Here is a 16,885-nt window from a genome sequence, read left to right as displayed (position 1 = left end):
ACTGAATTGCTGATTTCAAAATTTATTTTGTTTCCTCATACTACCACCTCTAAAAGTTTCAAGCTGGCCATCTCCAGACCCTCTTGCTTATTTGAGTATAACTTTATCCTGTACCATACAGCTGTGCAAGGAACAGTGTTCCAGCCTGTGCTGATAACCATGGAAACAAATATGGCCTAAACTGCATATCTTATTACCATGAATGATCCAACTTTGCATTTACACATTTATTAAAAGATTCAGAAACAATAGCTTAGTTATGCTTGACAGCTTGTTTATGACCATCTCCTCCCTGGTTGTGTTAATACTTAGAGACCTATCACATTAGAGAAGACAGGAGAATACAAAGTAGAATAACAGACGTGTCCCCATTTATTAGCTATTTTGCAGTGTAGCCTTTTCTCGCTAACTGTTGTAAGCCTTGAAAACAAAGAACCAGTCCTGTATTGGGTTCCTTTCATGTTTTTAAAGCATGCTAATGCAAAGTCTAAACATCTGACAAACTGAAGAGTAAAACACTTAAATTTTGAACTCAATTTTATGTTCCACCATTCACATTTTTCATTCTGGAGAAAATTGTTTAATATTCTCCATCCATGTATTTTTCATTTTGTGTGTGCCATTTCATGAAGTTCTGTAAAATGGCGTTTCCAAAGAAAAATTAGAAGAAGCGCTAATGTACTTCTGTGATGACTCAGATCAAAGCAAGTTCAAACTCCCAACAAAGTTAGGAGAAACCAGTCCCCGTCACTTGTAAAAATAGATGATCAAGTCTTAGTTCATTAATATCCTTTTGTGTCATCGAATGGTGGAAAATTAAATTAAAATTGTCTTTCTAGGACTGTTGAGGAGTTCTGTTTCATGAAGGAATGTCTTCCTGGCAGAGAGACAGCCTCCCTGGCTGAATGCCAGTCCCCCTCCATGCCCTGGCAAAGGGAGCTTTTTGGAGGAAGTCTTGACTGAAATGTGCTCCAGCTTGATGGTCCCCTTGCATCGTAACACAATCCAGAAGCTTTGAATTGTGTTCCAAGTTGAGCTAGAGGTTATACTAAATTAGGCTAATTCTTCTCCTCTGATCCTGAGGAGGATAATGGAAAGCCATCTCTACCCCTTCCATGTGTGGAGTATACTGATTTATCACGTGGAGCATTTAAATCAATGGGTACCTTGGTGACTGTGATTTTGACATGTCCAACTGATGTATATTAGCAAGAGGCTTGCATTTTGAATTGCCAATGCCTTCTAAAATTTCCCGCTCAAGTCTCAAGTGATTTTTAAGCTTTGTTCATATCCATTAGGTTAATTTGAAAACCAACTACAAAAATAAGATACTCTTCAAAATGTATCATTCTTATTTTTCTCTGGCAACATGTTTTTTATATGATGTAACATAGCAAATAAAAACAAGGGCAGTAACAAGGGTGTGAAATCATTAGAAACAAAAATGCTGAGTAAGAGAAGAAAAAGGATTTGGGAGAGGATTTAAAAGACAAAAGAGACCTCTGCAATCAGGGTCAGTATTTAGGGGTAAGACCTAAGGGAGCAGATGCATCAGAAAGTCTGCTATCTTTCAATGAGAAGTCTTTTGGACTATAACTTAACGTTGGTTAGAATAATCCAGAAGCAAACATAACAAAGAGATCCCTTCTAACCTGGTTCAGCATAGGCATCCATACTGGGGATATTTCATGAGTAGCTTTGCAGGAGGAAAGTGAATGAAGAATAAAATCAGCATATGTCCTTGCGTCTGTCAGACTGGCAAAAAAAAATCTCCTAATCATCAATATATACACCCATGATATTTATAAATAGCAATAAAAGACAAAACATGCATATTTTCCCAATTTTTCAGTCTGGCAGAGAAACATCATCTTATTCCCAGCAATTTCTGATATTTCAATGGGATGGAATTACCGATGTGCTTGGACTAGTACCATTGCTTATCCTACCCCTCTCAAATCAGATAGTCAAAGGGTGCCTTAAACAATCTATACAACTCTGTTTCATTAACTACTGTGTGACTGAGCTTATTTCTTGTAATTAAGTTCGTCTTTCCTTTGCCCTTCTTCATATTTTTTTTAAACTTAATTTAAAAAGCGTTTTTTAAGAGACACCAAAGTATGGCTTTATGATTGCTGCCATTTACCCCAGCACATTGTATTCCTGATCCTTTGCTTTTGATGGCAATTACAGGGTTCAGAAGCTAATTTGTAGAAGATATTCTTCCAGCACCAGCTGCATCTGGCTTCTTGGCAGACTTCTCAAGCAGTTGTATTGGTGACTTTGGAGTCGCCTCTGGGTTTGCTGGGGTAATGACACTGATGGGCTTTCTGGGCTGTCTTACACTCCTTGATGTCATTTTCTTTTTGATTACCCTTTTAATCTGAGTAATTTTTTCATTTTTTCCATTCATGAATAAAGTCCAGCACAAGTCCTTTTCAAAAGCCTCAAGCCATTTGTCATGTCATAGTCTGCTTTTCTACAAAAAGCTATACTTCAATTTTAAAATCACAAATAGCCGTTAAAGAGGTAATAAGTAATGTATATTTTCCTTTGTTACAGAAGAGAAATACGAGGGCCATTTGCTGCTGGCCTGAAAACAGAGATTGTTTTGCATGCATGTACATAAGTCTCTTCATTGTGAATAGGACCCAAAGTGATTAAACAAGCACTCTTAATATGTTAATTTATAATTTTAATTACAACAATCTTGTATATATAGTCATTAGTGAATACTAATATAAATATTTTTCTACCTTTTTATTCATAATGCATAAACCAATCATCCAGTTACTTCTCGGCAGTTGCCTGTTTCCGTTTCATAATACAATCTTTGTTCTTAGTTATGAATGCATTTTGTTCATTCCTGTCTTGAATAATCCCTCATTAAGCTAGTCACTTTCTGCTCCATGCTAAAAAGGAAAAATTATCATGCAAATGTGGCATGCCATATTAAAAAGCACATTACCAAACACTTTTGTTGCTGTCCTTCAATTAGTTTCCCTTCTTTGAATTTAATTTCATTTGTTGTTAAACTACTGACTTGATGTATGGACTCATGAATTTGAGGCTGCTGCCAAGAATGTAGCAGGAAAAAAAATCAAAGCCTCTTCAGAAAGCTGCGGAGGCAAAGCTGAAATGAATTTGCTTCACCTTTGACAAGAACACTTGAGCAGCATTGGAATCCTCTGATGATTCAGCTTGGCTAATTATCCAATTATTTATTTCAAGAATAAAGACACTGTTTTACAATTAGAGAAGTGTAAAGTAATCTGAGAAATTTCTTAATGACAGATGACTTAAGTAACTTCTGAGATAAATAGTATCTGCTCAAACTTGTCTTGCCAAGCATTCAAGCTGTAGTTAAACTTCTCTTTGAGTTTCAGGAAATTAGTAGGCACTCAAAAGGTATTTGTTTCTTCTCCCCTACCAACCACGTATTATACTTCAGAAAATAACTTAGTTTGTTCTTTTCCCTCTGTGTCAAATTTGCCAAGGTTTTTAAGCTATGTTTAAGTTGCATTCCTCTTGATTAAAAGCTTTTGGTTCAAAGCAATACTTTTTAATTGCCTAATGATATAAGTCAGTTGTTAGGAAAGAACCGTGCATTTAGGAGTTCATTTGCAATATAACTGAAAAATTCATTGCATGGCAGTAAAACAATTTACTGTTAATTACAAGGAGAAGAATTTGCTGTACCATGCTCACAGATTGCCATGAATCATGCAGCACTCCTAGAGATTTATAACAGATGTGTAAGTGGGATGAATTAGCAGGGTTTAATAACAGAGACACAAATCATGCAGACTTCAAGGAGCTTTAATTGATATACTAGAATGTGACGGGCATGAATCACTCAGCCATTCAACAGCACAGTAACATATGGTCAGCTCAATATGCTGCATCTTAAATCGGTTGGTGAGTCGTTGGTTGTCCCATATGGTGGAAGCAATATATTTTTCATGATTTTTAAAAAATAGTGTATTACATCTACTTTTAAAGAAATATGATTGTAACATACCCATGTTATTAAATTTTCTTTTGATGTCCATTATGGGTGGTTTTTATTCTTTTTTGGGGAAGGGTCCAAAATGGACTCTAAAGAATCTTCTGAAAAATCAAAATATTGTCAGAAGACATAAGTATTATTTCTTGACTCATTTACTGTTGAAATGAATGGGTACTATTGCGAAGCACAGAGAAAGAAAAGATTGTACCAGAAATGGTATGGCAATCTCAGGGTCCTCTGGACTAGTAACTTGTAGCAAAAAATGAATTGGATGACCAATAGTGAGGCATGTAATTTTACCAGCAAGGTAAACTCCAAGATGAAAAAAATCAGATTTTCTTTAAGTTTTTTCCCTCAAATTTGCCTAATGTTTCTGTTTTAATTTGTATGTGTGCGTTTTGAATTCAGCTGAACAATACTTGAAACCTGTATCCTTTTTGTTACTGTTACCTTTCTGAACTACTCAGAATGGCTAATTGAAGGCTTCTGTGGAAGAGTACGCAAATATCTACCTGCAGTATGCCGAGCAGCAGTTATTCAAACATATGTAAGCCTGTTAAATTTAGCCACAGTGTAAATATGTTATTCCTGGGACAAGAATCTGGCAGAATATGGAAAAGCTTTATCAGTTGTATTAGTAAACCTGACAGACTTGAGAAAGGAGTATTGTATCCTTAGAACCGTGGCTGCCAGAATTTAATGTCAACAATTAAAATTTATTTTGATCCTTACCTAGTGTTTATTACTGTTTGTATACACAACAGACCTTACTAATACAGAGATGCACTATTAGATGGAATTACCATCTGTTCAGAGTGAAATGCTGGCATCTGTCTTCGAGTCTAAAACTAAAATGATATTATTTCAAACAAAACAAAATTAACTGCTCTTTACTTACCAACTTCGTTTTTGTGTACATGTGTGTGCATACACACATGGGAAAGGCTTATTTGTAGTGACCTGTGTAGCAACATCTATATTTAGATATATGACTTCAACATAAGCTGTATGGACCATCTGTCTTTATTGGTCTTTTTTGTGCCCTTTGCTACACAATGGCATGCAGCAATCATGGGCTTTTAAATGCTGTTTTAGCTTTATAATATATTAAATATGTATTATATAGCAAGACATTAAAACTACATAATTAAAATACACAAAATGTGACTTTGAATCCACTAAAATGTAGTACTCATTATTTTGACAGATGTGTCAACAGAACGTGACTAAAAAAAAATTAAATAGGTAAAATTATAGTCGATTCATCTTTCAGAAAGTAGCTACAGGTACCACAGTGACACCTTTAGGAAAATATATACTGTATCTTTTAGTTTTGAATATTTTCAATTTCAGTATTTAGTACCCTGCTGGGCTAGTGCTACAGATTTATTTTCAGTCCTCTCTGTTCCTGTGCAGAGTTTGGTTTTCTGTTTTGTTTTGTTGTGTTTTTAACTTACGTAATCTATTATGTACAGTCTTCCACTGTCTTGATGCACAAGAATTCTCAAGCATCACCGAGACTGTAGTTTAAATACTAATGCTATAGCAAGGATGTTACTTTCTGAAAGGGTAGGCTTCTATTCCATATATCACAAAATAATAAATTGTGTCATGCCAGTGTTTAATGCGTGTACACAGTGCATTAACTGTAACTGTAGTACATTTATTTGTGCTAGAGGAGACTTGAAAATGATTAAAAAATCAATACTTCCCTGTCAGAGAAGAAAGTGTTACGATGCATTTAAGTAGTTAATTGCATAAGCCCCATAAAAGCTTCAGGTTTGGATATCAGAGATGCCATAATTATGGTCCAAATAACTGCCGTTTATTAATATTAGACTTTAAAGGAAGATATAGTAATTGTCATGAGTGTTAGTTAGCTGTATGCGTTTTAGCAATAATGAATTTTAGCATTTCTGTTTTACCATCCGTAAGCTGAACTGGAGGGCTCAACCTCTAATGTTCATGTTTAAAATGCTGACGTATACTAGTTCCCTCCAAAGGTGAAGTTTTGACTATTAAGCCATGTTTTCTATTTAAACTTGTGCATTAATACCACAATTCATTAGTGCTGTGCACTACTTATGCAGGAAAGCTTATGACCTCACGCCGCATTACTTCAATTTTGACATTGTAAATTTCTACCATAGTGTGAGATACTAATTAGATTGTGAAGTCATAAATGATGCCTAAGCAGCAATTTACAGCACATAGTGTCATTGGCAGTTTCCCAGTTCCCCCACTCCCTGCTTTCTCCAAGAAGAATATTTATCAAATTAGAGGAGGGGCAAAGAAAAAGAAAGAAAGGGAAAAAAAAAAAGTAGCCACGTGCTTACAGGCAAATAGGAAAAATGAAAAATATGTTAATGATCTTGGAAATGTGCGAATGTTTAAAAGGATGTTATTAAATCATTCTAAATGAAGAAATCTCTCCTTCTTTAAAGAACTCACACTGGGTACAATGCAGGGCTGTGAAGTAATATGTCAGATTTCAAAGGCCCATATTTTAATTCAGGTTTTATTGTTCTTGAGAGGCGTTTATTGCTCTTTACTATGTCATTATAGGAACAAGTAATTTTTACAAGTTGTCATTGTATTTCACTTCCTGGGTACAAATGAAGTTTCTGTTCTTAAATCCTTTTCTTTACCTGGGAAAGAAGGTTAAGAAGAAAAGGCAAGATATAGATTCTATAGGTAATAGAGTGTTCTTGTACTTCTCCAGATGACAACTTTTATTGGTTCAGTGATGGTCCATTTCTTTCCCACCTGTTTGGCCATCATGCCATTATCCAAACAGGTCATGCTGCCCTCCAGTGGCTTACTGTACAGTATTTTTTAAAAAATAAAAAAAATTATTTTTTAATAACTCGACTATAGCGTGACTAACACTATCAGAATGTTTAAAAGAATATCAGAGTATTAGTTTTAATGGTAGGAGGATTATTGTAATAACACAAAACTATCTTATGCTGATACATTTGTGGAACCAATCTTGTATGGAGTCTTTCTGTGTACCAGTGTTGGTGGAGAAAGGTTAGAAGGGATCATTTTCTTGAACTGAGTAATTATCTGAACGTATGCTAATGTCTTGTATGTGCATCATGAGGAAAACAACCTGATGGGCCTTCAGTATTTTGGACAGATAGCTGTTTCTCTCCTGTTGACAAGGATGAGTTCAGTGATGAAAGACTCATTTTGTCATGTACCATACTGCTGAGATGTAACAAGGGTTAAATAACCGTTCAGATTCTCCCTTGGTCTCTCACTCGGATCTAATGCTGAAAGTCATACAGATCCATTCTTACAGTGAGTATGGCATGAGACGCTAATCAAGGAAGGAATACTTTTTATGAAGGCGTTGATTCAGATTCTTGAAGATTATGAAAAAAAATATTTTGGATATAACACTAGAAATATTTATCCAAAGCTTAAATAAACAAATAAAATATTTCTTGTGGAATTGAAAGTAAATTCCTATGAAGATTAAGAATATTTTAGTGTTTTTATTTTTTCTAATTCACTTTCTATGGATATCTGTGCTTATTATTAGGATGATCAGAAGCTGAAGCAGGATGTTTTGCAAAAATTATACTATGTGCAATAAATAATTTCCCAAGTATTATGGACAATATCTAGATATTTTTTTTTTTTTATGCACAGCTCCAAGAAAACTTAGTGCCCCTCGTGTTGAAGGAATAAACAGCACAACGGTAAAGATAAATTGGAACGAGCCTGAAGAACTTAATGGGCCTTCTCCCACCTACCAGGTGGAAAGGATGGATTCATCTTTAGCTACATTGACTACAGAAGTAATGAAAGGGATCCGTTTCCCAGGAAATGGATATTACAGATTCGCCAGTTCCATTCTCCCTGCCAATACTTACTTTACAGGTAAATGAGTTTAAATGACTTACAAAATGTACCAATTGTACTCTGCATTTGTTTTACAATTTATTATCATCTTCTATATAATTTTCATCGTACAATCCGTAGTTTTTAATTTATGGGCATAATGTGATTGTTAGTGATGTATGGGCTATTTCGATTCTCACATAAAAAGCCTCTGGAAAATGTTATTGGACATGTGGGATTTGTATTCCCTTGCCTTTGGACATAGAGAGGTACATGATGGTGAATGTTGCTGCATATTTGACTCATTTCATAGTGTTAAATATAAGATGGATTTTATTTAATCTCCTGGGATAAAAACTTTTCAATGAATTTGCTGTGAGTACTAAGGTATGTTTTCTTTAATATCTTTTTGACGATTTCCGAGGTTGCATGAGCGCTCAAAAAGAGCTTTCTTCTGTGTTCAGACATTTGTGTTGTGGTCCTGTTTGTTTTGTCAAGGAAAGAAAAAAGGCTGCCAATCTGACAAAGTCTGCTGTTTCTGTGTATTATCTCCTTTCTTTTTTGATTAGTTGGAACTGGGTGTTTTTCAGATTGAAGCAGACCAATTATCCTATGTTCTGTGATCCTCATCATTTGCAAACGCCTTCACTTCTTGGATAAAGCAAAGATATAGATACTTTGTTTTTTGGGAAAATACCTAGATTAACGTCTTTGCATGTTTGAGATGTTGTAGAGGTCTGTAAGTGAAATACTACATTGGTGTGCATGAAGTGTGAGTTTTTAAAAGTACAAGAAGAAATGGCAGAGCTGAAAGTGTAAAAAAAAATTTAAAAATATGTATGAAAGGGGTGTGTGTGTGTATATATATATATATAAATATATAAAGTCATGAGACTGATAACAGCAAGGGGAAATAGGGGAAATCCAAAAGGAATTTAGGTAACAGTGAGAGCAAGCGTTAGCTGGTGTGCTGATAGTGTGCAGGCCACACCACAGTGTGGTACAACTTAACCTGGTACTAAGCCTTGTTTGATAAGGGCTGCAAAACCCATGCAGCGTGGTTGACACCCAAAACAATGCTAGAGATTTGAAGTGGACTGAGTAACTGACATCCCTTGTCTTCTGGGTCACCACAGGTAATTCTGGCAAGAATATGTGAGTACAGATATCTTGGTACTTGCAAGTATGTGTGTGTGCAAATTCCGTTTTTGTTTGAAACAAAAATCACCTTCTCATCTCTCTATGATCACTCAGTGAATCTGATTTAAACAAAAAAAGGAAAATTGAAGATTACTTCCTCTTTTTTTTTTTTTCTTGCTAGGTGCTTACTTGACTGATAGTCAAATAATAATAACAAGTGATAATGTGTTAGTTAAATATTGACACCATGTTGACTTGCAAAACCTGTCTCTGTGCAGGAATCTGTAGGAACAGCTGTTGGACTGCTTTCCTCATCCAAATTGCTCAATGGCTTTCCTGACATCAGAGTTCGCACCCTTTACTGTACATTTAGTAAAAAGATCTTTGATGTATTTTTTCTGTTGTGAGTTGTGATGATCTAAACAACAAAGGAATTGTGAGCCGCAGTTTTTCTCACTGGAGTTCCAGTCAGGCCCATCACTGCAGTATGGTTAAATAGTTTAATCAGACAGGTAAAGAATTGTGAGTATCACTGAATTTCCTACTTCTCATTAGAAGACTCTGAGATTGTTAGGGAGGAGGATGTTGCACTACTGGGAATGAGTACATGCCTGTCTGTTTGTAACCAGGCAAGCCCAACATTAATCTACCCAAGCACTGATTTGGTCTAGGATTCAGTTATACTCGAAAAGCTGAGACTGATGCCTTGAATAAGGTTTATAGAGATGGCTGGTGATTTGAGAGAGTTTGGACAGACAAGTTGGGAGAAGATGTTAAAATAAAGCTCCCTTTATACTGGTTCCTGATGACTGATAATGATGTGTGGGTAAAAATAATTTATTATTGTTTTGGATTGTGTTCTTTCTTTTAGACCAGCTATTTGGCTGAGTATCTGCAGATGACCTAGAACCAAAACACGCTAGGCAATTTGTCCAGACATCTGCTGGTAATGACTGACAATGAGGTTAAGTCAGCTTGTTTGGAATCTCAAAATGTGTAATTCAGGTACTTGAAAACTGAGTAAAGTTTTTGAGAAATAAAAATCTGGGTTTTTCTAAGTAGATCATCGGTCCTTCTTCCAAAACACGATGGAGGGAAAATTATAGCAAATCCAGGAAGTTTAGAAAGACACTTAGAGGAATGAAAAATATTCTGTAATTGTACTCTGCACTTGCTTTGTTGTTGAGGCCCTCTCTCATTACCCAGCTCTGAAGACAAGCAGTTGGCAGTTGTACTTTATAGATGGAAGGGCTTTAGTGTGCATGCAGCTGTGTACATTTTTGACACAAAAGTGTGCCAGCTTGTATATGTCAGTCAGCAGACAGATACTTCTTAGTGCATCTGGGGTCTCCCACTGCTAATCCAGAAAAAGATAGATCAATTTTTATTCATAGCTAATAAATGCAGTTGTCCTCACTGCCTCCCTGGCTGGTCTTACACTCCAAGGTGCAAGTAACAGGGGCAGATGTATGATCTGGGAAATTTTCCAAATTCATCTTAAAAAAAAAAAAAAAAAAAAAAAGAAGAAAGGCAATAGACCAATAGACACTGGCTACACTAAGCACTGTCCTTCAGTCTGTAACAAAGCCTCCAGCTGCACAGGAAGATGTGCTCTGAGTACACATTAGATGAGAGGAATTGAGGTAAAGAAAAGGATTGTTTCTGCCAGAACTGTCCACATGCAACTTCTCAGCTCTTCAAACTGTGAAGAAGTGTTTTGGGCGTCTGTAATATCATTTCCCAAGAGATGCAGACTTGATTTTTAATACTTATCTGTATCCTTTGAAGTTCTTAGATGCAACAACATTCATCATATCTATCAAAATACTATCAGGCCAAGGAACTGTTAGTGTTTTAGCTGAGGAACTCATCTGTCTCTCATCACTCCGAAGATTGGCGTATTCAGGTGTTTATCTTCATATCTTCCCCATGAGGCAGCAAACAGCTATCATTCTAATTTAATAGACGGGGAGCTGAAGTTCAGATTCTATTTAATGCAGGTGTTTATACTTGAAAGGCCCCCTAGAAATGGCTAGAAGGTTTTACAAATTGGTTATTTCGTGTGGTTTTCTTTATCAGTACATCTTGTGTGATGGGGCTGTCGGTCTGGAGTCAGAATGCTGCAGTAACACTATTGTCTTTGTCTTTATGGTTCTCTGGTAGATGAGAGAGATACTGTCTATTTTATACAGCGTGTAGACATGCAAGCTTGAAGTTCAAAGAACTGTAAATAGCCAAGTGTCTGAATATCTCTTAAATTCAGATTATACTTGTATTATCTCTTTAATGACTGAGTCTAATGGCTAGGTCCAAAAACTGCCTAAGGGTGAAGGTAATGAGCATGATGCCATGTTAACCTGGCTTTCACCACTAACAAATGGGTGAGAATAGTTTGCTCTGCAGGGAAGTTAAGGTCTTCATGTACTTTCTAGCAGAGGCATACCAACGCTTACAAATAAGATCCTTCAAGGTCATTGAATAAAATCCATGGAAAATAGCATGCTGAAGTGTGTATGAGTAACAACAAGAAGACAAAGAGTTTTTCCTCAATTTCTTTTTGCTCCTTGGTTGAGGGTTAGGACTTGAGGTGCATGAATAGATGAAATAAAATCTGGTGTATGAATTTTGACCTGTGTAAGCAAGCTCTGCTAGGATCAGGTTTGGTTCTAATTTGAGGCATTACCTTCCGTTTGGGATTCATGACTTATATCTCCTGAGGGTTAGGCAGATTTAACTTTTTTTTTCATAGAGACTAGGGGATCATATTTTTCTTTGAAAACGACTCCCTGAGAAGTACATGTGCACCCTATTGGGTATATTGGTGGATACTATGCCTTCAGATAAAAACAGTGCCACTGTTTAAACTTTGTAGAAAATTCTGTCAAAAAGTTGTGTGATAATTTTTTCTAGAGCAAGTATACTGGATTAAGTTCCTAAGGACAGATAAAGGGAAGTTTAGTTTTCAGGTTTTATTGAACAGTTGGATGCCAAACTACTGAATTTTTTCAAAAATGAGCTTCTGGGCCAACAGAGCAACTGGTTGAAAAATGAACCTTGAATGTCTCTGGGATACAATGGCATCCGAGCTAGGAGTTTCAGGACTGCAATTTAGTTGTCTAAAGTACAGTCATGGATTATGCAAATCACTTTTTGAATCTTTCCTCTGATTGATCCATTGCCAGACAGTGTGTGGCAGAGGCAATGGTATAGGGCCTATTATAGTTAGAAAGGATAGAAATTGTAATCAGCTGGACACACAAATGAATGAGAAAGCTCCTTGACTCCATGCTATGGAGATATAGCTGGGCTCCATGAAGAGAAACTCAGTGTGTCTGAAGGGTACGTAAGAACTGCTCACTGTGTAAAGAGTGACTCAGTTGCTACGAAAGAAGGAAATTGCAGAGTAGTGAGATGGTTGTGCGGGAAGGTTATGTTCTTCCTGACCTCTCAAAATAGGACTACTTTTCAGATGTAATATTGAACATAAATTGACAATTTTGTGACATTGTAGTGGGTTTTGTAAATAACATACATATCCTTTCTATGAAATGGAGCAAAACAAATTCTCCAAGCATGCTTTATGCATTGCCTAAAATAAAATTTGAGCTTGATGTCGGGAGTTATAATTACACATACATGTGAGAAGAGAGGCCTTTACTTATTTAGCGATAAAATAATTCCTTTTTTTCAGGTGGATGAAAGATTCTTTGTGATATTTAAAAAAGAGTTGAATTGGCTATTACTATTTTAATGTGATTCTTCTTGGGTGCTACTTGTTTAAAAAGAAAATTATTCATGTAATATTCATCAAAATGCAGTCCACTCTGAAGGAACCTTTATGTTTGGCCTTGCTTCGTATCCAAGTTTTCTGAAATAGGGTACTACACTTTTAAAGAAGTGAGTCTTGCTTGGAATATGTACTATTTGCCAACCTCTACATGATGTGAATACAGCTCTGTAATAATTAGGAAATAACTGCATTAGGTAAGACGTTCATATATTCAGCATTACAAATAGAGCTTTTTTACAATGACATTTTTAGTGTTGTGAAGTGGTCTTAAAAAAATCTGTATTTAAAAAAAAAAATATCTCGGTGCTAGTGTTCTTACTTCCAAATTCTGACTCAGATACACACATATTTCTCAGAGTGGAGAATCTTTCCACTAATGATGTTTCTTAATGAGTTTGCCATGGAACACTGCACAAGCATCGTTTACATTTGTTCTGAGCAGAAGTGCTGAGAATGACTGTGGTCATTCAGTGTTGGATCTCCCTGTAGTTCTTCATCACAGTGAGCTCTCTTTGCAGTAACATAAAACAAATTTCACTCCGTATAATCTTAAGCCAACATTTCATAGTTAATAGAAGGCACAAATATTTTCATTAGCATACGGAGCCAAATAAACAGACCTTTTCCAGCATCCCAACAGAAATCTATGGAATGCATTACGACTGAAATCATACATCTGTGACATCTGCAGATTTTAAAGAATAGTTGGATGAGCATATGTCAAGAACAACGTAGGTAAAACTGATTCTGCTTTGGAGTAAGTGGATTGATTCTGTGACCTCTAAGAATGTTTTCCAAACATATATCCTATTATAAACTCAGATTAACCCAATTAAACTAGCAAAGATGTTCATTTCACCAAGTAACTTCTAAAAGGAAAGAGCTGTCGCCTCTTTTTTTGTTTGTTAGGAACTTTGCATAGAGTTCTGATGGATAATTTTATATAAAGAGGGAAGGTTGCATGAGTTGGAAAAGTGTTGCTTCTATTTTATTTCTTCTCCTCTAGATATTTTCCAGCATTTCTTATTTTGAATACTGATAAGGTTTGAGATGGTTAGAAATGAGTTTTAATCACTAAACAGAATAATATAATAATTTAGGTTGGAAGACAAGTCATCTACTCCAACCTCCTGCTCATAGTGAATCTGGCTAGACCTATTTAGGCCTTTGTCTAGTTGAGTTCTATCTCCATATGTAATCAAGTATATTTTCAAGTACTGGTTTTTACCCACTTTTATAGTCCACCTGTCATCTATCTATTGCTCCAGCCTGATGGCAAGGATCCTGTGGGAAACCATGTTGAAGCCCTTACGAAAGCCAAGGTATGTAACACCGGTTGCTTTCCTCTTTGGCTGCTGAGCCAGTCCTTTCATCATAGAAGGCAATGGGGTTGGTTGGGCACAATTTGCCCATAATAAATCCCTGTTGACTGTTCCAAATCATCCTCTTGTCCTTTGTGTGTCTGAATATGGCCTCCTGCATAGCGTCCCTGGGGACAAAGTTTAGGCTGACTAGTCTGTAATTTCCCTATAGACACAACTTTACAGCGAATGCTCTGAGATTTGTTTGCTTCAGCTTTACCCTAAAAAGATGAAGAGAACTGGAACAGGAGGAGAGCAATCTGACCTTTTGCTTAGTTTGGCTTTACATATTCTTTGTCTCTCTGCTGGCGTTTTTTCCTTACATAGCTTTTTAAGGATCATCCTTTTTTATTTCATTACATTGAACTGAAGAAGGTAAACAAGATTTTCTGAGGGCAAAAACTGCTACAAAAGAAATTGTTACACTAAGCTTTCTAATGTTAAGGGAGAAAGGAAAAGAGTGCATTTGTTTAGCTGACTTGGAGAACACACTTTATATCTCAGCAAACTTTTGATAGTGCCACTCATTTTCCAGACTTTTATATTAATCATACACGAAAGAGTTCTTGGATAGCTCTTATTTTATTGTCTTCTGTCTAGGTTGTTGCCGCAAGACTAAGAAATTATTTTAATTTTTATGCCAACTTCTTACATTGTCTTCTCTTGTATTCACAAAAGAATGATTCAAATCCATGTCTTCATCTTCTGTGAAAGAAATATAAAGATCTTCTATATCACCGTCAAGTGGCTGGCTTCAGTAAGAAGGGGAACCATCCTTTTTTCTGCCTGAGAACTATTTGCACAGGCATTTTAGGTGGAATTTTGCCCTAGTACTTAAAATGAATTCACAGTTTCATCTTGAAAAACACATTCCTTTCTTCCTTCCTTCTGAATCCCAAGAAGGCTAAAGATAGGGAGCGAGGAGCTGCATATAGAGAAAAAGGAGTGATCCAGCACAACAAAGTGAACCGTGCTGCTTTATGAACAGAACAACTTAGAACATTTCAAACATGTACAACAGGGACTTAGGCAGCAAATAAGCCAAGCTGATGCTGACCTTGCCAGTGTTACAGGGGTAATATTTTCACTAAGGTGAGCTGGTTTTGCTAGGCACAGACATACTTTCTATCAGTATCAAGTATCTGCTTTTTCCACTTTTTAATTGTACAAAAGATTTATTGTAGCCACTACGCAGGAGGGAGAAAAAAAAAAGATTTTCCCCTTCTGTACCTTCTGTACTATTTCTCATATTTACTTGTTGCACTTTAACAGATCAACTCTGCAGCACAAGCTTTGGCACGCAATTGCATTTTTTTTTTTTCTTTTTCTCATCTTCTTGGCTTTAGTGTCAAAGTAACTTTTTTGCCACTGTTGTGTGACATTCTGCACTGCATGGTTAAAACAATTTTTCCTGCTTGTACGTGGAAACTTTCAGAGCATGTAGTAGTCCCAACTGTGGAAGTTGTAAAAGCAGTAGCTTTTATACTGTGTCATATCAAGCTACCAGTAGAAAAGACCTTTCCCAGACTAGATCATAGTTTCAGCTGCCTGCTTGTGCAAAACAAGTTACAGAATTGGGTCTTTTGATTATCACAAATGCACGACATGACCTGTACTCTGTGAAACAGCAGTTCTTCCCCTTTTCTCCCAACTTTAGTTGTGCTTCTATTAATTTTGTACAAACATGATTCACTATTTTGAAATGTAGTGGCCATTCTCTCCATAGAATTAGCAGAAGAAAAGGGTTATATCAATTGTTTAGTCAAAGGTAATAAAAGTAGTTACTCTCTACCAAGTTTGTATTTTTTTATAAACTAATTTGAGAGTGCAATACCTTGTGTACTAAGCTATTTCCACCAGTAAAGCATACCTATATATTTGATGGTTCTTTTTCTTGCTTGTCTCAAAATGCTGATAGGATTTGACATAGGAACTTTGTGTAGGAGTCTGTACAAAGAATACTCATTGAAATTAATGAGAGGGACTGTGGACAAAAATACTTTTTGTTTTGGTATCTAGTCTGGCCTTTGCTCAGTAAGAATGGAGTTCTTATGTATTTGTTCAGCTCAATGAAGAAGCCAAAGGTGCGATTATATTCTATGTTTACAAGGCAAAAAAGGGAACAAGAGAATTCAAGGAGACTTTCTGTATTCTGTGTCTCTTCTATGTGCAGCAAGGATAGTGGGTGCTCTCATGTATGTCTCTGGAAATAAACAGTTATGGAAGTGCTGTGTTTTGCTTCAGGCATGACATCTTGTAGGATTTCTTTTGTGCTTGTGTGCCACTAAGAAAAGGTGCAAGATGGAGGGACTTGTTGGGAGGGAGATTTAGGGAAATAGAAGTTTATTTTAATAAAAGTTGCAGAAAATAACAAACATAAAGAAAAAGCTAGATGGTAGAAACTGCAAAAATGCATGAAGTTTATTTAATTAAAAAAAATAATAAGATGAGGCAGGAGAGGGTGCCAACCATGTCTTGAAAGTTTTGCATGTGAGAAATCCATGTACTATGTGTTAAATGGAAGCTCATTTCATTTTACTTAAAGCAAGGGCTGAAATGATACAGATCAAAGAAAGAACTTGAAGCAGGTTTGGGCATAGAAAACAGTAGTTAAATGGATTCTCATCTTTTACAGTAAATGTATGAATGGAAATTCTCAGACTCATACTGATGTCACAAAGATAGGTGAAAGAAAACTGACTATTTCCATTGCTGTTCGTTTGCTAGTGCAAT

General features: G+C 36.1%; 1 protein-coding gene across 1 annotated transcript in view; it reads left to right on the top strand.

Moving 5' to 3' along the window:
* Positions 1–16,885, top strand: part of USH2A (usherin) — a 390,721-nt gene that overhangs the window by 101,463 nt on the left and 272,373 nt on the right. The window contains exon 20 of the mRNA XM_074166292.1: positions 7,670–7,900. Coding sequence (XP_074022393.1) covers positions 7,670–7,900 — 231 coding nt within the window. The remainder of the gene's footprint in view (positions 1–7,669; positions 7,901–16,885) is intronic.

The sequence above is a fragment of the Numenius arquata genome, chromosome 2 (assembly GCF_964106895.1).
Source record: "Numenius arquata chromosome 2, bNumArq3.hap1.1, whole genome shotgun sequence".
Classification (NCBI taxonomy): Eukaryota; Metazoa; Chordata; class Aves; order Charadriiformes; family Scolopacidae; genus Numenius; species Numenius arquata.
Note: the sequence above shows the minus strand (reverse complement) of the source record. Positions and strands in the feature narration are given on the sequence as shown.